The sequence below is a fragment of the Ceratotherium simum genome, chromosome 30 (genome assembly GCF_057802395.1).
Source record: "Ceratotherium simum simum isolate JZ-2026a chromosome 30, ASM5780239v1, whole genome shotgun sequence".
In the NCBI taxonomy this organism is placed as follows: domain Eukaryota; kingdom Metazoa; phylum Chordata; class Mammalia; order Perissodactyla; family Rhinocerotidae; genus Ceratotherium; species Ceratotherium simum.
The window spans coordinates 14,676,777-14,698,047 of record NC_141929.1 but is presented as its reverse complement, the minus strand read 5'-3'; the positions used below and the strand labels follow the sequence as shown (position 1 = coordinate 14,698,047).

The 21,271-nt window shown below is 40.9% G+C and overlaps 1 protein-coding gene across 2 annotated transcripts in view; it reads left to right on the top strand.

Annotated features, from left to right (window-relative positions):
- The window catches only part of HYDIN (HYDIN axonemal central pair apparatus protein), a 323,416-nt gene extending 302,424 nt beyond the window's left edge, over window positions 1–20,992 (top strand). For both annotated transcript variants that reach the window (XM_004431814.3, XM_087419963.1), the window contains exons 79-85: window positions 782–1,001; window positions 2,642–2,854; window positions 3,756–3,919; window positions 4,779–4,929; window positions 11,395–11,625; window positions 18,626–18,850; window positions 20,378–20,992. In XM_004431814.3, coding sequence (XP_004431871.2) covers window positions 782–1,001; window positions 2,642–2,854; window positions 3,756–3,919; window positions 4,779–4,929; window positions 11,395–11,625; window positions 18,626–18,850; window positions 20,378–20,860 — 1,687 coding nt within the window. In that variant the 3' untranslated portion in view covers window positions 20,861–20,992. The remainder of the gene's footprint in view (window positions 1–781; window positions 1,002–2,641; window positions 2,855–3,755; window positions 3,920–4,778; window positions 4,930–11,394; window positions 11,626–18,625; window positions 18,851–20,377) is intronic.
- The last annotated feature ends 279 nt before the right edge of the window (window positions 20,993–21,271 follow it).

Genomic DNA, 21,271 nt, shown 5'->3' with positions numbered 1-21,271 from the left:
GGTCACACAGCCAGGAAGTGGGAAAGATGGGATTGGAAGCCAGGTATATCTACAGCAGCTCTCCTTTCTATGCTTTTCCCTCCTGCTAGCAGATGCCCACCCCTGTCACTACTCAGGCATGCTGTCATAGCTGTGCAGTCTGTGCACCGCACACCTGCAGGGGGCCCCCTTCACACAGACCCCAGTGGGAACAGCTCCCTGAGGGTGCAGTATAGCAGCCCTGGGACTGGAAGCACTGGCCTGCACTGTCCACCCTCTGTCCCTGCCTGGACCCAGTGCCAGACCACAGAGGGATGACTGCACAGGGCCATCGGATCCCAGTGCCACCAAGAGCATGTGAAGGGATTGTCTCCACCTCCTGGATCTGAACTGAGAGGCAGTGCAAGGAGTGGTTAAGGCCCCAGTCTCAGGAGGGTTCTAGCCCTAGCCCAGCCACTTCCTAGCCATGCCACGTTGGGGACACAGGTATAAGCGTGTTCATGCACATGTTCCCCAATGTGTCACTCGTGGACAATAAGATCAGATGCAGCCACTTCCCCCCTGCTCAGCTCTGAGAGGGAGCCGAGTCATCTTATCCAGGAGGGACCGGGCCCTTGTCCCCACCTGCCTCTGCTTTGCCCAGTGATCTTTCTTCTCCCAGGTCCCAGGGCCCCAGGGAGTACACAGGGGAGTGAACCTCCCAGCTAAAAGCGCAGGCAAAGCCTCTTGTTCTCAGCAGCATTGAGGACACCCCCAGGATATTAGTAAACTGTCTTCCTTGTCTCCTTTTGTCTTGGAAAAGGTTCAAATGGGATGCCAGGAAATTTGAGCCTCATTTCTCCATCAGCCCAGAAGAAGGCTATATCACCGCAGGCATGGTGGTTTCTTTCAATGTGACCTACCATCCCACCGAGGTGGGCAAGGAGACTCTCTATAAAAACTTGCTCTGCTTCATCCAGGGAGGCAATCCTCTGAACCTAACCCTGTCTGGAGTCTGCGTGGGACCACCTGCAGTAAAAGAGGTCAGTAGGTGCTGCCCAGGGATGGGCCAGTGGCCTGAGTGGGCCCAGCAAGCCCCACAAGTGAACTCAGCCAGGCCTTCTAGAAACAATCGGCTCTGTTCAAACAGTCCTCAATTCCCAGATCAAACATTCACACCTGCTCCCTCCCACCATAGGGCCCTTGCACATGCTATTCCTACTGCTGGAGTCTTCATTTTTCCCTCTTCATTTAGTTAATTCCTGTTCGTTCTTCAACTCTCAACTCAGGCATTAGTTTCTCAAGGAAGTTTGCATTGACATCTCTGGCTAGATCAAATTCTGTTATAAGTTCTGTGAGTAAAGGATGAATACCTTTCTCCTTCTCTATTGTTAAAAAAAGAAAAAATGGCCTTGGGTTAACCCTGTTAACCCTGTTAACCCTAGCCCTGTTCCTAGAAACCTAATGGCACACTCTCAACTGTGTTTCTGACAACATTGCTTATGGTAAAAATGACACCTGATCTCCATCTCTGTAATTTTGTTATTTCAAGAATGTTGCATAGAATTATACAGTATGCTATGAACATGGGTGTACAAGTCTTGGCAAGAACATATGCTTTCATTTTCTTGGGTAAATACCTAGAAGTGGAATGGCTGGGTCATAGGGTAGGTATATGTTTACCTTCTTAAGAAGCTACCAAACTGTTTTCCAAAGTGGTTGTGTCATTTTACATTCCCACCAGCAATGTCTGACATTTGCACTTGCATCACATGCTCATCAGCACTTGATATGGTCAGCTTTTTTAATTTTAGCCATTCTAATAGATAACGTAGTGGTATCTCATCGTGATTCTTAATTTGCATTCCCCTAATGACTAATGATGTTGAGCATCTTTTCAAGTGTTTATTTGCCATCCATATATCTTCTTTGTTAAAGTGTTTGTTCAAATCTTCTATTTTTAATTGGGTTATTTGTTTTCTTATTATTGAGTTTTGAGAGCTCCTTATATACTCAAGACACAAGTTTTACATTTAGATCTTCAGTGTATTTAGAGTTAATTTTTGTATGTAGTGTAAGATATGGATCAAAATTTGTTTTATTTTTTTGTATACGGATATCCAGCTGTTCCGGCACCATTTATTGAAAAGATTTTCCTTTCACCTTTGAATTGCCTCTGCACCTTGGTCAAAAACCAATTGACCATGTATGTGTGGGTCCATTGCTGAACTCTATCCTTGTTCGTTATCTATTTCACTCTTTTTACACCCACACCACACTGTCCATGTTGCTAAATTCAATGGCCAGTTCTCACCCCTCATCTTACTTGACCTATCGATAGGGTTTAACACCCTAAACAAGTCCCTCCTTCAAACACTTCCTTCACGTGGCTTCCCGGATACCACCCTCTCCTCCTGGTTTTCCTCCTACTTCAATAGCTGCTCTTTCTCATCTCCTCTTCCGATTCTTCTTAACATTGGAGTGTGCCAGTGGGGAATTAGTCCTTAAATTCCTTCCTTTTCCTAAATACACTTACTTCTTGATGATCTCATCCAGTTTCTTGGCTTTATAAAAACATTGTTATACTGACAACTCCCAAATATGTATCTCCAGACTGAATCTTTCCCTTCAATTCCAGATTTGTAAATTCCACTGCCTGCTTGAGGTGCCCATTTTCTTCCAGGTGGTGAATTTCACCTGCCAGGTGCGCTCCAAGCACACGCAGACCATCCTGCTTTCAAACCGCACCAACCAGACCTGGAATCTGCACCCCATCTTTGAGGGCGAGCACTGGGAGGGGCCTGAGTTCATCACCCTGGAGCCCCATCAGCAAAACAAGCCCTATGAGATTACCTACAAGCCCCGCACCATGAACTTGGAGAACCGCAAGCATCAGGTAGACTGAGGCACCCCCATCAGTTTCCTGGCATGGCTGGAGGGACGAGTTATGCGAGAAAGGCTAGGAGACAGTTTGGGAGCTCAGAGAATGTTAGAACAAGAGGAGACCCCATAAATCATGTTGGAACAATGGAGAATCATGCAGATTATCAAGGCCAAAGCTTCCCTTTTTGTCCATACTTTTTCATGTATAAGGGATTCTCTTGGAACCAGGGCTCAGTTCTGAAACGGAGCAAGCAATTAATATTTAGCTTAATTGTACAAATAACATATAATGACTGTAATAAAAATCAAAAAAGAAAAGAAGCCACAATCTTTCACCCTAAAAAAAGTGAACTATTTTCTTCTATCTTCACTACCAATCCTTATTCAGATACAGCCATAGCTGCCATCATAATATACCCAGTTTTGCATCCTGTTTATTTTCACTTTACATTATATCATGAGCATTTTTCTGTGTAATTATATAGTCTTCATGATAACCATTTTTAAGCATTGGCTAATATTTCCTTGTATGAGACTTCCATAATTTATTTAACATTCCCCAATTGTTGAATGTTATCTCTAAATTTTTATCAATATTATAAACGGTTCTAATATATACGTAATATATGTATGTGTGTGTATGTGTGTGTGTGTGTGTGTGTGTGTGTGTGTGTGTATATATATATGTATGTATGTATATATGTAACTTTTTCCTCTGGAGGGATTTTTCTTCAGTAAGTTCCCTGGGGTGGGATTCCTGGTTCAAATACATATGATCATTTTTATGACTCTTGAAACAAAAGTGTTATACTTATTTGCAAAGCCTCCATTAATCCTGAGTCACTACCATGCATGAGAGGTACCTAATAAAGGAACCCCTGTGTCATTCTGACCAAATTTCTTCTTCTCCTTAGGGCACCCTCTTCTTCCCCCTCCCAGATGGGACTGGCTGGCTGTATGCACTGCATGGGACTGCTGAGCTCCCCAAAGCCGTGGCCAATATCTACCGTGAAGTGCCATGTAAGACACCCTACACTGAGCTCCTGCCAATCACCAACTGGCTGAACAGGCCCCAGAGGTGAGGGAGCAGGGCAAGGGGTCAAGGTGGGGGAGACAGAGGGAGGACTTCCGTTGTCTAGCCTGGCTCTTCCCCTCGTCAAGACCTCTAGAGGACACTGAGGGGCTAAAAGTGTCAGAGATAAAGTTCCTTGATGTGGTCAGGCATTGCCTGAACTCTGAGACAGCAGAGAGAGTCTCCCGTTCAGAGCTATCTATAAAAGGCTGATTACTTGTAAATCTCCCAGAGCAGTGCCTGGCACAAAATAAGTGCTCAATCAATGTTAGCTGTTATTATTATTATCAAAACAATAATCATGGTTGTTATTATTGAGTGCTTTGTCTTATCACCTAAGCTACTGGCCAGAGAAGGACACCCCTTGTATCTTGTACTTGCAGTGGGAATAGAGGGGAATGAAAGGACTTGAGGAGCTTGAGGCCAACCAGCCTGGCCCCTTTCTTTTACAGAGAAGGAGCCAAAGCCTGAGAGAAGAGGTGTAACTTACTGAAAGCTGCCCACTTAGTATAGTGAATAAAGGCCCAGACCTAAGTTTGAATCCTAGTTCTACCAATAACTAGTCATGTTACCTAAGCATGTTATCTTTCTTCTCTTGGCCTCTATTTCCTATTAGTAATATGGAGATGATAACAATACGTACCTCCTACAGACTCTATGAGGATTAAATGCCTGTAATACATGCAGAGCACTGACTCGGTACCTGGTGGTCAATAGATGGCAGTAACTGTCATTGTTAGACTAGAACCCTGGACCATGTGCTTTCCATAAAATAAAGAGTAGAGCTAGCACCTTCGCTTCTTTCCTTTGAGCAAACAGTCTCATTTTCTCTATCCTTTCTTCTCGTACTCCTGTGCTCCCCCAGATTCCGGGTCATTGTGGAAATGATGAAACCAGAGAAGCCAGACCTCACTGTCACCTTAAAGGGCCTTGATTACATTGATGTACTGTCTGGCTCCAAGAAAGACTATAAGCTGAACTTCTTTTCCCACAAGGAGGGACTGTACACTGCAAAGGTATCCACATGTTAAAGGCACTGCCCTGGAACCCTGGAGTTTGACCCTGAGGTTGACAATCCTGGTGTTAGGGACTGAAGAGGTCCTCCCACAGCCAGCCTATCCTTATCCTGTTGGGCTGACCATTTAGAGTGACCTGGCAAAGGTGTTCAGGATTCCCAGCCTCTTTAAGATGAAACCAAATTGCAAGGCCAGCCAGGCATCATGTAGGCCCATGCCAAGCCTCCAAGGCAGCCGAATCATGAAAATCCTTAAGCAGTAGGTAACATTGGACCAGCAAACACCAGACCACAATAACACAAGATCCCATTTTCTGAGTGTTCAGTGTCCAGCATCATGCTGAGCACTCAACACACACAGCTAGTAATGTCAGAACTAGGATTCAACTCAGATCAATCTACTTCAAGACACCACAGGGTCTTTCACACAGGAGCTGTTTCTCCCAATTTATTAATTAGTTCAATAAGTATCTACTGAGCATATATGTTACATACTATACTAAGTACTGGTAACACAGCAATAATCAAAAATAGGCACAGTCTCTGTTCTCATGGAACACACAGTCCAATGAAGGGAGATGGACATTAATCAAATAATTGCACTATGAATGTATAATTACAATGTGAGATAAGTGCTTTGAAGAAAAGGAGCATTTATGGATCAGTAGCTCACAGGAGAAGTCAGGGCTGAAGATCTTACATGGGAATTACCCATTTATAGATAGTATTTGAAGCTATGATGGAGGATGAAATCACCTAGGGAAAGATTTTATAGTGAAAAAAAAAAGAATCTAGGAACACATCTCCCTGCTCCAGAAGAGATAGTGGCAAAACCCACCCAGCAGCATGTCACCTCCTCTCCTGTAATCACTGGGGTAGGCTTCTCCACTCAGATCACATGCACAGACAGGCTAACAGAGAACCTTAAAATCAAGGAATCGTGAAACATCTGAAGAAAAAAAAGCCACCATAAAATAGAAATACCAACTCAACAAGTAAGAACCTCTGAGATAAAAGAGTTATTAAAGCAAACAGAAGATTTTTAGTGAATATTATTAATATCCTCACAGGAATAAAGGAAGATAATCATACCTATGAAATAAGAACAGGCTATTGTGGAAGAGAATCAATTAGACACCCTGAAAATGAAAAACAGAATATTTGGAATAGAAAAACATAGAGAAAGGCTGAATAGTGTAATGAACTCTGAGGAAGAGATTACTAGTATGTTAGAAGATAGAGCTGAGTAATATCACCAGAATTTAGCACATGAGCACAAAGAAATGGCAAGAATGAAAGGAAGTAACAAGTGTTGATGAGGATGTAGAAAAACTTGATCCTTCATACATTGCTGTTGGGAGTGTAAACGGTGCAACTGCTTTGGAAAACAGTCTGGCAGATCCTCAAATGGTTAAATATAGAGTTACCATATGATTCGGCAGTTTCACTCCTAAGTATCTACCCAAGATAAATGAAAACATATGTCCACATAAAAACCTGTACATAAATGTCCATCACAGCATTATTCATAAGAGCCAAAGAATGGAAACAACCCAAATGTCCATCAACTGTTGAAAGGATAAATGCAATGGAATATTATTTAGCAATAAAAAAAGATGGAAATAAAGTACTGATACATGCAACACATGGATGACCCTTGAAACATTATGCTAAGTGAATGAAGCCAGTCACAAATGGCCATGTATTGTATGATTTCATGTATACGAAATGTCCAGAGTAGGCAAGTCTATAGAAACAGAAAGTAGATTAATGGTGCCTAGGGCCAGAGGGGAAGGGCTAGGAGGAAATGGGGAGTGATTGTTAACGGGTACAGGGTTTCTTTTTGGGGTGATGAAAATGTTCTAAACTGATCGTGGTGATGGTTGCACGCTTTGTGAATATACTAAAAACCACTAAATTGTACCCTTTAAATGGCTGAATTATATAGTATGCGAATTGTCTCTCAATAAAGCTGTTTCAAAAAAAGAATGAAAGGCAATATGAGACATAAAATATAAATCAAGAAGCTCTAAATATCCATCTAATGACAGCTTCTGAACCAGAAACACAAGATAATAGAAGGAATAAAATACTCTATCAAATAATTGAAGAAAAATTTTCAGAGCTATTTCAGAAAGACTGAGACTTCTAATTGAAGGGACCCACTGAGTTGCCAAACAATAAGAGAAAATAAAAGGAAATAATAATCACAGTGACATCAGATTTCTCATGGCAACACTGAACACAAGAAGGAATGGAGTAAGCTATTCAAACTACTTCGCAAAAATTATTTTCAATCTAGAACTCTTTTTCCAGACAAAACTATTATGAAGGCAAAATAAAGATATTTTTAAATATGCTAGAACTAAAAGTAACCCACCCATGTACACAATCCCTGTCTGAAAGAAATACTACAAAATTGGAAGTTTTTAAATTAGCAAAATTTTAAAAAGAAGTAAATGAATCCAAGAGGAAAGTACAAGGATACAATGAGCAAAGAATCAAAATTAAATTGATAGGTAATTTCAAATAATCATTTAAAAGCAATCTGAAATGAATATTTCATATGACCTCAATATAGGAAATAGCAAGGGGAGGAATAAAATATAGCAATGAAAAAAAATTTCTCATTCAGTTGGAAGCAAATGGGAAATAAGAGATGTTTTCTCATTTATAGAGAAGGATAGGGAGAGAATAGAGATACTCATAAAACGGTAGATGTGAACAGAAAAACATAAGTAAATCTATGTGTTAAAATGTAAATATAAAGACTTTTGAGCAAAAATGACAGTGAACCCAGATCACAGAATCTCTTTACAGTTATATGTATTAAAATTAACAATAACAAAAAAGTTTTTAAAAATCAAAAGCACTTCTGCTTCTGGTTATCATGGAGTAACTAGTCCTCCCACCACAAACAACCATAAAACTGGACAAAATCTCTGAGGCAAGTCTTCTCAGGCATTGGACACAGGCAGCACAATACTGCAGTCCATCAGAGAGAAGGAAAACTTATGAGATGAGTCCCCATGATTGTCCTGGCTCTCTGCCTAGGGACAATTTCCTGACTGCAGTGCAATGAGCTGGAGTCTAAGCAAAGCACAGTAGGCCCAGTGAACTGACGAGGCAGAAATCAGAGTTTGGTGCAGCTGAAATAGCTGGTCTCTACAGGTAGAGCACCAGAGGGGAGGGAGCAGTGCTTGGAAGCAGGGGAACCAAAGTCTGTGTGCGAGTTTCCCTCAGAGTCCTTGGCTGAGGGTTGGACTGCACATGCACAGGATGAGACCACATGAGATTTACCAGAGAACAGCTGCTATGAGGTTGATAAAGGAACAAAGATACAATACATTAATCAGTGCTGGGGAACACTAGAGGTCTGGCCCAGCCAGAATGGAGAGATTGTGTTAACACCTCATTAACGTCCTAGGAACCCAGCTGAAATCCCAGAAAGGCCAGAAGAAAGGACCACGCCCTTAGGATAAGGCCTTCTGTGGACCAGCCCTTCAAAAGCCTAAAACTAAGCATCTACAAGGTCTACAGGGAGGACAAAATTTGAAGATTGAATCCCACCAAGTTGGAAGGTCTTGAGAAACACCTTGAGCTTTCCACAGATCTGCTCTAACAAAGCATAAAACCAAACCTACAAAAGTTTAAGGTGATAAATCAGTGATTGAACTGCCTCCTAGAATAAAATCAACACTCTCAAAGAAGATAACAGAATCCAAAATCTCTACAATGATCATTAACAGTGTCCAGAACACACAGAAAAATTACTAGAGTTGTCATGAAGAAGGAAGATGTGACCGATAGTCAAGAGAAAAGCAGTCAGTGGAAACTGACTCCAAGATGGGCCAGAGGTTGGATTTAGCAGACAAAGACTTCAAAGCAGCTTTTATAAACACGTTCAAGAACTAAAAGAAAACAGTTCAAATAATTAAATATAGTCTTAATGAGTAGACAAATAAGGAATCTCAGCAGATAAATGGAAACTATGAAAAGAACCAAATGGGGCCGGCCCGGTGGCTTAGCGGTTAAGTGCGCGTGCTCCGCTACTGGCGGCCCGGGTTCAGATCCCAGGCACGCACCGACGCACCACTTCCCTGGCCATGCTGAGGCCACATCCCACATACAGCAACTAGAGGGATGTGCAACTGTGACATACAACTATCCACTGAGGCTTTGTGGAAGGAGAAAAAGGAGGAGGATTGGCAATAGATGTTAGCTCAGAGCCGGTCTTCCTCAGCAAAAAGAGGAGGATTAGCACGGATGTTAGCTCAGGGCTGATCTCCCTCAAAAAAAAAAAAAAAAGAACGAAATGGATATTCTAGAACTGAAAAGTACAATAAACTGAAAAAAATTCATTAGATGTGCTTAACAGCAGATTGAAGATGTGAGAAGATTCAGTGAACTTAAAACAAATCAATAGCAAGTTTCCAATATGAAGAACAGAGAGAAAAAAGATTGAAGAAAAACAACCAGAGCCTGAGGAACCTGTGAGAAAATATAAAATGGTCTAATATAGGAGTAATTTGAGTCCCCGAAGTGAAGAAAGTGAGAATGGGGCAGAAAATTATTTGAAAAAATAATTGCTGAAATTTCCCTGATTTGATTTTTTTTTAAATGATTTACAGAGCCAAGATACTTGGCAAACCTCAAGCAAGAGAAATACAAAGAAAACCATGCCTGTACACACCACAGTAAAACTGCTAAGAACCAGAGAGAAAAGCTTAAAACCACCAGATGTAAAAGATCTATTACGTACAGGTGGACAACGATAAAAGTGACCACTGACTTGTCTTCAGAAATAATAAAAGCTATCTGCCAAGCACTGAAAGAAAAAGAAACTATCAACCTAGAATTCTTTAATCACTGAAAATATCCTTTAAATCAGAGCGTGAAATAGACATTTTCAGGTAAAAGAAGGTGAGAGAATTCATTGCTGGCAGACTTCCATTACTGCACAACACACAAATAAGTTTTCTTCAGTGTGAAGGACAATGATGCCAGATGGAAACTTGGGTCTACTGGAAGGAAAGAGCATTAAAAATGGCAAATAAGTAAGTAAATATAAAAATATATGTTTCTTCTTCTTAGAACTTTCTTTAAAAGACAACTGACAGTTTATAGCAAATACAATACTGTAAAGTGGAGAAGTAAAAGATATGACAAGGAGAGCACGAAAGATGGGGTGGAATTATACTTTAGCAAGGTTACTACATTTGTGAAGTGGGAAGTGGGAGGCACGAGGCATAAGAGCTCTGTTGTAAAGGGGGAAGCGATCAAACACCGACTCTAAATGAATTTTGATAAGTTAAAAATTCGTGTTGTCAGCTCTAGAGCTACTGCTACAAATCTCTTAAAAATATAGCTAAGAAGCCAGTAGAGGAAATAAAATACATTCCAAAAGATTACACATTGATCCAAACGAAGGCGGGAAAGTAGCAACAGAGGTATGAGAAACTAAAAGAGACAAATGGAAAAGAAATAGCGAGAAGGCAGACGTCAACCCAAATGTATAAATAATTATTTTAAATGTAAAAGACTAAACACTCCAATTAAAAGACAGCGGGTGTCAGAAGCACTCTGAATCTAAAGACAGGAAGAAGTTGAAAGTAAAAAGCCAGATATATAAAGAACTATTACCGCCTAATAATAATAAGATAAACAACTCAAAGTATTAAAATAAGGCAAAAGACTTGAATAGTAGATATGTGATGAGAAGATGCTCAGCATCATCAGTCATCTGGGAAAAGAACTTAAAAAGGTGAGCAGCATATCAACAAGTCAGTCTCGGGGGTGAGGGAACAATATACTGCAGTCACAAGCGAGAGCTCTGGAGTCGGTCCAACTTTCATTCAAATCCTGGTTCTGACACTTCTCTGCATGTGACCTTGGGCAAGATACTTAATGTTGCTAAGCCTCAGTTTCCTCATCTTAAAAAAAAAAAAACAATGGTGAGAGGAATAATAATGCTGCCTACAAATTGTGTGAATTAAGTAAGTACTTCTAGTGCCTGACACACAGTAATCATTCATTAAGTGTTAGATGCCGTCATCATCACCATCATCATCATTATCATTATTATTATTATCTACTATTCCAGCAGCAACAGGAATAGGAGTGAAAGCCACTATAACATGAACCTCTCAAGGTCTTGCTTGTTCCCCAGGGCCAGTCAGCTGTCCCTAGTGGGAACACCATCCCCTTCAGCACTAGACAGTGCTGCTCTAGCCTCTTCTAATGCAAACCCAGGCTATTTAATAATCGCTCACCTGGGAGGACCCAGAGCAGAATACCTAAAGAGAAAGGCTGGCTGATAGAGATTCAGATAGGCTGGGAGCCCATGTCAGCCTGGGACCCGGGCTTCATGTACCAGGCATTGCTGACAGATAGGAGCTCCTGTAGACGGCAGAGCACCCTCGGCTAACCTCTGCCCTGCTTCCTCCCGCTTTGCCTGTGAACTCAGGTGATCTTCCGAAACGAGGTGACCAGCGAGTTCTTATTCTACACGGTGAGTTTCAGGGTCATCCCTTCAGGCGTCATCAAAACCATCGAGATGGTGAGCCCCGTCCGGCAGAGCACATCAGCCTCCATCAAAGTGGAGAACCCCCTGCCCTACTCGGTGACCTTCTCCATGGAATGCAGGGTGCCCGACATCAGCCTGCCCTCCCTGTTTGTGGTGCCTGCTAACTCCGAGGTACGGCCCTGGCTGCAGAGGCCCCCTGATATCTGGGATAGAGGCTCTGCCCAGGGAGCCTCTGGATCCACATTCTGTGTCCCTGAGGTTGAGCCAGCCCTGGGGCTAGTCAGGAAGGGAAGGGAAGATGGATCAGTCACACTCCCATTCTCTCCTTTCCTCTACTGCCCAAATCCTCACGTAAACTAGGGGCACATAAGAGCTTTGGTTCAGACACGTAAAAGGGACTTATTTATAACCTTTGTCTCTATTCTGTGTGTGTTTGCCTTGTTCAAAGTTAACATATTTTTCCTGTTTTTCCTAATTGTAAAAGTAACATAGACTATATATGGTGAAAAGGAAAGCAAGGGACGTAATAGTGTATCAAGTGTACAGCGCGCACACACACACTCACACTCACACATATACACTCGTTTATGTCTAGACCACTTCAGGAAGGATGCACAAGAAACTCTGACTGGTTGGGAGGACACGACCTGGAATTACGAACTGGTGGGAAGATAAACTTTCTTTTCATCAGTTTATTGCTCCAAATGCTCACTGTCCAACTTCCATCCAAATCTCATCTGTTTCCCAGCTCCAGCCCCTCCAGCCTGTCCCCTGCACTCCCACTCCACACATACAAACATGTTTGTTTAAACAAACAACTAGGAAATAAATAATCTGCATAACCAATACGCAGGCCAAGAAATAAAAAATTGCCAGCACCCCAGAAACCTCTCTCTCCGATGACCACACCCTCCCTCCCTCACCCCTAAAAGTTGCCACTATCCTTATTTTATAATAATCATTACTTGCTTTTAAGATAATTTAAATCTGCCTGTTTTTGAACTTTATGCAAAAGGAATCCTACTCTATACATTCTTTAATGTTTTATTTCTTTTGCTCACTATTTTGTATTGTGACAGTCATCCGTGTTGTTGCATGCAGCTGAGGTTCATTCATCTTCACTGCTGTAGAAGTATGACTACACGACAATTTAAATATCCACTCTACTGTGGCCAGACATTTGTGTTGGTCTCAGTGTTTGGCTATCATGAGAAATGCTCTGTGGATCTCTTTGCACAAGTGCCCTCCTGGTGTACATGTGCGTATGTTTCTCCACAGTGTACACCTACTGTAGAACCATTGGGTCATAGGGTGCACGTGCCTTTAACTGCCAATCAGTAGATAATTGCCAATCCGTAATGAGAGTTCACCAGCCCTTGGTATTGTCAGATTTTTTTGTTTATCAATGTGATCAATTCCTGATAAATTGATGACTCCCTGGGAGCTTCATTTCCCTTTTCACAAACATTAATTTCAGCTGGGTAACAGTTTGTGTAGGAGATTTGCATCTGTGTTCAGGAGAGCATGGACCAGTTTCCCTTCCTCACACTCTGCCCAGTTTAGGTGTCAGTTTGCTCGTCATAGAAAGAGAGTCGGGGATTTTCTCTCTTTCTCGATTCTATGAGAGAGTTTATAAAAGATTGAAATTATGTTTTCCTTGAACTCACAGATGAAGCCACTGAGGCCTGGTGTTTTCCTTGTGGGAAGATTGTCTACTGCTGACTTAATTCCTTTAATGGGTTATTGGACTATTTCGATTTTCTGTTTCTTCTTGAGTTTCTTCTTGAGTGATAAGAGCATGTCCATTTCATCCATATAGTTAAAATACTGGTATAACGTTGTTAATATCCTCTTATTACCTTTTTTATGTGATGTTCCCTTTTCCATTTCTAACATTGGTTATTGTGCCTTCTCTCTTCGTTTCTTGATCAATCTTGCTAGAGGTTTCTCAACATTGTTTTTTTCAAAAAAGCATCTTCTGGCTTTGTTGGTACTCTCTATTGAATGGTTGCTTTCTAGTTGCTTGATTTCTATGCTTTATTATTTCCTTCCTTCTGCTTCCTTTGGGTTACTGGTGCTTTATCTAATTTCTAAGATGAATGCTCAGTGCATTAACTTCTAGTCTTCTTTATTTTCTATTATATACATATAAGATTATAAGTCTCCAAGTACTGCCCTAGCTGCAGCACACAAATTTTTATATGTAGTATTGTTTCTCATTAAATTCAAAAATGTTCTAATTTTCATTATTATTAATACTTCTTTTTTGATTCTTGGGTTATTTGAAGTTTCTTAGCTTCCAAATGTGGATTTTTCTAGTTAGCATTTTTTAAATTATTTTGTGGTCAGAGTATTTATTCCATATTATTTCAGTCCTCTAGAATTTGTTTAGACTTGATTTATGACCCAATATATGATCTTTTTTTTCTAATCCTCCATCTATTTTTGAAAAGAATGTGTTTGCCATTTTGGTGTTCAATTTTCTATATCCCCACTGTTATTTTTGTCTGCTTGTTTGGTCAGTTTTAGGAGAGTATGTTAGGGCATTGAACTATGATGGTGAATTTGTCTGTTTAGCCTTGTAGTTCTGTCATGTTTTGCTTTATATACTTTGAAGCTATGTAACTAGTTAAATAAAAATTATAATATCTTTCTGGTGACTTGAAACTCTTTTCATTATGAAGTGATCTTCTTTGTCTCTAATAACGCTTTTTGCCTTAAAGTCTATTTTGTCTAATAATAACGCAGCTTTCTTTTGCTTAGTAGTTGCATGGTATGTTTTTTTTTAAATCAACGTACTTTCAACCTTTCTGTATCCTTACAATTTAAATGTGTCTCTTATAAACAGATAAGATGGATTTGGTTTTTCAATCCAGTCTAGCAATCCTCACTTTTCACCAGAGCATTTACACCATTTATATTTAATGTAAATACTAACATATTTAGGTTTATATGTTACCCTGTACTTTCTCTATCTTATCTGTTCTGTTTCTTTTTCTCTTAATTTTGTAGAGATCTCTTCCTGCCATATTTTCATTGTGTATAGCAATATTATTCTGCTCACCATTCACTTTGTTACCCCTTTTCTGTTGCTCACGTGAAGTTTTTCCATGCTCTTAGAAGGAAAAGGTAGCCCAGGATATCTTGCATAGCTTCATGTATCCAAGGTTCTCTCTTCTGTTGTTACAACAAAATTTTTTTAAATACAGCTTTGTACTTTTAAGATTTGTTTTCCCTTTTCTCCTCTCCACTTTTATCTGAGCTTTATCTTTTCTTTGCCCTTAGTGTCTCAGTTATGGTCAAATAGCTTCTACTCTCAGAGGTTTCTCCTGGTGCAGGGTGCTGTCTTAGAAGGGAGTTTCAGTAACTTGGTTTTGAGCGTTCAAATGGCCTACACTGCCCCACGTCGTCCAATCTTATTGTGACGCATTGGCAATTAGCAGTAAACTGGAGCCTGAAATCATCCCTCCAGCTTAGGCTGCTATTGTCGGTTGTCCTCTCAAGTTTTCCAGGTTGAGTGAGACCCCTCGGATTAGGTGTGATTTCTGGGTTCTCTGGCTCTCAGGGCTGAAGTTCCTTTGCTCTCTATCCTCCTCCTCTCATATAGTGGCTTAAACCACATGACCCTCATGGCTATTAGTAGTTGGGCCCTACCCACTCATACTTCAGGGTTTGTGGGTTACCTTTTCACTTAGTTTGTTATAGATATTGTTAACCTACTTAATCTGTGTGTTTTGTGGGGGAATTTGTGGAGATTCCAAACTATGCTGCTGCTGCTGCTATCTTCCTGCCCAAAACCTGGAATTGGTTTTTATGTATGATGTGAGGTAAGAGTGAAGTTTCCTTTTTCTCCAAGTGAATATAAATTGTCTGAGACTGTTTTACTAAAAAAACCATTTTTTCTCCACTGCTCTACAGGGCCATTTGTGAAATAAATCAAGGGTCCATATATGCATGGATCTGTTCTAGCTTTTCTATGATATAATAATGATCTAATTTCTGAACTTGTACCCATACCACAGAATCCTAATTACTATAGATTTATAGTATGGTTTGATATCTGGTCAAGCAAACCATCACTAGCTTTATATTAAGACTTGATAATCTCTTCTATTTTTGTTCTTTAAGAGTACCTTGGCTATCCTTGGCCCTTTGCATTTCCCTATAAATTTTATTTATTTATTTATTTATTTTTGGTGAGGAAGTTTCACGCTGAGCTAACTTCTGTTGCCAGTCTTCCTCTTATTTTGCTTGAGGAAGATTAGCCCTGAGCTAACATCTGTGCCAATCTTCCTCTATTTTGTATGTGGTTACTGCCACAGCATGGCTGACAAGTGGTGTAGGTCCGTGCCTGGGATCCAAACCCACGAACCCCAGGCCACCAAAGCAGAGCACACCGAACTTAACTATTACACCACGGGGCTGGCCCATCCCTATAAATTTTAAAATCAGCTTGTTGAGTTCTTAAAATAAAAAAAAAAAAAAAAAACCTGTTGACATTTTGGTTGGGATTATGTTGAATCTATAGTTTATTTTAGGAATGTATAAGATTTCCCGTTGATCCATAACAAATTATCCCAAAACTTAGCAACTTAAAACCACAAAGATTTACTATCTACACAGTTTCTGAGGATCAGGAATCCAAGAGCAGCAGCTTAGCTGGGTGGTTTGGCTCAGGGTCTTTCACGAGGATGTATTCAGTTGTCAGCCAGCACTCTAGTCATCTCAAAGCTTGACTGGGGCTGGATAACCTGCTTCCAAACTCACTCGTGTTTGTTGGAAAGGCCTTAGTTCTTCCTGGTTGTTGGCTGGAGGCTTCAGTTCCTCACCACATGACCTCTCCCTAGAGCTGCTCTCAACAAGGCAGCTCACCTCCCCAACAGTGCGAGATCTAAGGGAAAGTGAGATGGCAAAGGAGGAGAGTGCATAAGACAGAAACCGCAGTCTTTTCCACTTAATCTCAGAAGTGACATGCCATCTCTTCTGCCATATACTAGTGGTCACACAGACCAACCCTGGGTCAGCGTGGGAGAGGACTAGACAAGGGTGTGAATACCAGGAGGTGGGGATTACTGGGGGCCATCCTGGAGCCTATGTATCATAGGAAGAATTCAAACCTTTACAATATTGAGATTTCCAATCCATGAGCAAATCTCCATTTATTTAAGTCTTCTTTAATTTCTCTCAATAACATTTTTTGGTTTTCTGTGTTGAGGGCTTACTCATCTTTTGTTAGATATATTTCTAGGTTTTATGTATTTTGATGCTATTGTAAAAGGCATCTTTTTAAAATTTCATTTTCTATTTGTTGCAAGCATGTAGAAATATAAGTGATTTTTGTATATTGACTTTGTTCCCAATCATCTTATAAAATTTACATATTAATAATAATTTTAATTATAAATTCTTCAATTTTCTACATGTACAATCATATCATCTGTAAATAATTACAATTTTGTTTCTTCCTTTCTAAACCTTTTCCTTTAATTTCCTTTTCACGCCTTATATGGCTATCTAGACCTCCAAAACAATGTTGACTAGAAAGCAATAGAAGGCATCCTTGGTCTTTTTCCTGATCTTGAAGGGAAAGCTTTCAAAGTTTCACCGTTTACATGATGTTTGTTTTAGGTTTCTTATAGATACTCTTTCTCAGATTACGGATATCCCCTTCTATTTCTAGTTTACTAAGAGCTTTTTTTTAAAACACCATGAATGGATGTTGAGTTTTATCAAATACTTTTACTGTGTCTATTGAGACGTTCATCTGATTGTTCTCCTTTTAATTTGTTAATGTGGCAACTGACTGGTTTTTCTAATGTTAAACCGACTTTTCATTCATGGAATAAACCCAACTTAGCTGTGCAGTGTTCTCTTTTTTATATATTGCTGGATTCAGTTGGATAACATTTTTATCAGGCATTTTGTATCTATGTTCAGGAGGGAAACTGGCATCCAACTTTCCTTTCTCCTTTAGCCTTGTTGGATTTTGGTATCAAGATTATGCTAGCTGAGATGGGTTCCTTCTTCTTCTTTTCTCTGGAAGAATTTGTGGTATACTAGATTGTCAGGTAGAACTTACAAGTAAAGCTTTATGATCCTGGAATTTCATTAAGGGAAACTTCTTGACTATTGACTAAGTTTCTTTAATGGTTATAGGACTATATAGGTTTTCTTTATCTTCTTAAGTCTGTTTTTGTAAGTTATATTTGTTTATACATTTGTCCATTTTCATCTAAATTTTTAAATTGGTAAAATCATTAAATTATTATACTATATTCTTTTCTATTAAATGTCTACAACTTTTAATGATATCCTCTTTTTCTTTGGTCTTCAATAAGAACTAGTTTTTTTTTAAAGAAACAATACCTACGCATGATAAAAACAAAATTTTAACTATACAAAAGTATCTGAAATAGAAATTAACAGTTCCCACAATCCCATTTCCCCCACCCTAAGACAACTACTGGTAACAATTTGATATATATCCTTATTGTCTCTTTTCTATACATACATAGACATATTCTTCTCCACTAAAATGAACTTGTACTTTATTTACACATTTCTGGAACCTCCTTTCTTCCACTTACAATATCATCAACATCTTTCATTTCAGTGCTTATAGCTCTGTCTCTTCCTTTTTAATTGCCACATAATATTCCACTGAAGTGGGTAAACTATAATTTATTTAACCAATCTCTTACTGCTAATGCATTGAATTGTTTCCCTTGTTTTGCTATTATAAGCAATACTCTTTTGTTCTTGTTTTGTTTTGCTATGGGTGGTAATAGAGGAAGGAAAAAGCACCCCCCAAATGGAGGTAGAACCCAGGAAGCTGCTCTGAAATTGGCTATGAGCAGAGAAGGAGCTGCCGACCTTCAGCCCTCCTGCTGTCAACATCCACTCCCATCTCCATAAGTGTGCTGCTCACAAGAGGCTCCAGTACCTATTTTTTAGATTCAAAGAGATTCCAGATATAGAAATATGTGGACTAGGGAAAGCTAGAAGGGGTCCAGGGGAGGGAAAGTGGGTTAGTTTGGACAGAGGCTCCCCGGGCTCAAAAGCAGTGTAAGCATTTGCTTGTGAAGCACCATTTCTGCCACCAGCCTGCTCTGAGGTGGCGGGGGATGGGTCGGACTTTCAGCATCACAACAGCTTCTGTATTCTCTCGCAGGGCACATTCTCATTTGAATTCCAGCCCCTGAAAGCTGGAGAAACCTTCGGGAGACTAACGCTGCACAACAGTGATTTGGGTTACTACCAGTATGAGCTCAATTTGAAGGCCACACCAGCACTGCCAGAAAAGCCCATCCATTTCCAGGCTGTTCTTGGCAGCGGCCAGAGCATCTTTGCCAAGTTCACCAATTACACCCGGCAGAAGACAGAATACTACTGCAGGGTGAGCAGCCCCTGCCCCACCCTCCGCCCTTCCCTTGCCAGAAGTCTGGGCTTAAAAATACTGGCAGGAAGACACAGAGGGTGCAGAAACGTGAAACCCAGAGTCAGGAGCTTCATCTCTTGAAACTCTCAGCTAGAAATAAAGAGCACCAGGCCTGGGTTCCTCCTTACAGATTTTCTATCTTAACAAGCTGGGCTGGGGGTGGGGATAGTTTTGCTTCCCACAGCATGCTCAGTCATCAATAAAGAGGACAGTAGAGCTTAGTGGTCATGAGTATAGCCTTTGGAATCCAGCCAGGTTTGAATCCTGGCTTCACCGCTTACTCTTTGTATGAATAATTTACTAAAGCTCTCTAAGCTTATCTATAAATGGCGATAATACCCCAACCTCACAGGATTGCTGCAAGGATTTTTAAATATGTATATAAAACCATTTTCATAGAGCCTGGCCCATATGTTACCTATTACATCAGATGGAATATAGGTTTAACTACTGAAACAGAAACCCAAAATAACAACAAAATAGAATTTTATTCCTCTCTCAAATAACAGCATGGGCATAAGCAGTTTGGGCTGGAATGGTGGCTCCATGACATCAGGCACCCAGACTCCTTCTGTCCTGATGCTCTTCCCTCGTTGAAGAGTTGCTTTGTTCCACAGGGGCCAAGATGGCATACCGTGATGTCCATGTTCCAGCCAAATACAAGGGGAAAAGGGGGAGCTGCATATATCACTTCCACTCACATTCCATTGAACAAAACTTCATAGGACCACACCGAGCAACAAGGGGAGCTAGGAGGTGTAGCCTTCACACTGGGTGGCCACGTGCCCACTTAACATCAGGGGTCCTGTGGCTCTAGTCAAGAGGCATAGACTCTTGATCAATCATATCAGTCAGGAGAAGCTAGGTTATGCTGTAGTAACAAACAGCCCTGATATGTCAGTAGCTTAAAACAACAAAGATTTGTCTCTCATTTATGCTGTCTATCCAGTGAGAGTCAGCAGGGGACTCTGCTCATCACAGCCACTCGGGGATCCAGGCTGAAGGGCAACCACCATCTCAAATGTTTCCCGTCATAGTACCACAGGGGTAAAAAGACCCCGAAAGGTCTTGCACTGGCAGTTAAAGGCTCTAGTGTGGAAGTGACACCTTTCACTTCTGCTTGCAACTAATTGTCAGAACTAGTCCCACCCACTCACCACAATTTTCAGTCTTCTCTTTGCATGGAAGGGAAGAAGAGAGGGTTATGGGGGAACAGTGCCAGTGACTGCCATACCAACATAATCCAGCTGCGTGTCTTCGGGAAAGTTATTAACATCTCTCAACCTCGGTTTCTTTGTGGTAAAATAGGGATAATAATTAGTAATACCTGCTCTTTAAGGGAGTTGTAAAGACACGGCATTTGTATAACCTGCCCGGCCTCACACGACGCAGGTTTCCTGATGTCCAAGAGTGGAGGGGCTGGGGGTAGACCTGAGCTGCTCTTCAGGACCCTGTGTGAGCCAAGTGCATTTGTTCCCCTTTCAGACCGACTCTCCAGACTTCCACACGGAAAAGGTCGTTAATGCAGCCCCAGGGGCTCAGGGAGGCAGTGAAGTCAGCGTGGAAGTCTATTTCGAGCCCAGCCACCTTGGTGAAAGCAAGGGCGCCCTGATCCTGTCATCGCTTACAGGCGGGGAGTATGTCATCCCCCTCCTCGGAATGGCTCTACCCCCCAAGCCCCAAGGTCCCTTCCTGATCCGAGCTGGGTACAACATAGTCATCCCCTTCAAGAATGTTTTCTACAATGCAGTCACCTTCTCCTTCATTGTGGAGAACCCGGCCTTCTCCATTCGCGCCATGGACTCCGTGCGGCCCAAGAAGATCAACAACATTACAGTCTCCTTTGAAGGAAACCCATCGGGCAGCAAAGCACCCATCACCAGCAAGCTGATTGTGGCCTGCCCTCCCGGCGAAGGCAGAGAAACAGGAATTCAGTGGGTTTATTATCTGAAGGGGATCACTCCTTAGTGGCACCCAAGGTCAGTTGCATCAACGAAAAGCCATCTCCTCAGCCTTAATATCTATATCTTTCTAGCCTGACAAAGAATAGAGGAAATAAACAGAATTCTAAAAGTATTGTTTTATCCTCCAATTCAATTAGAGGGGCACTTATTTCCATATTATATGTATTTGAAATACAAATATTCCAAATTAAACATGGTAATACACAAAACAGAGCTGTATTTTACTTTGCAAGGGCAAGTCCCTGAATTTTCTTAACATCTCCCCCAAGCTCAAGTACTATGTAAGAATCCTCATTTTTAATAAGATGACTCAGGTATCACACTCATGGCCTTCTATCATACAGCACTTAGCAGTGCATGATGCTGGGGCACCGTAATTTCCTTTTAAAAACCCATAATGGCTTAAAGAGCCCTT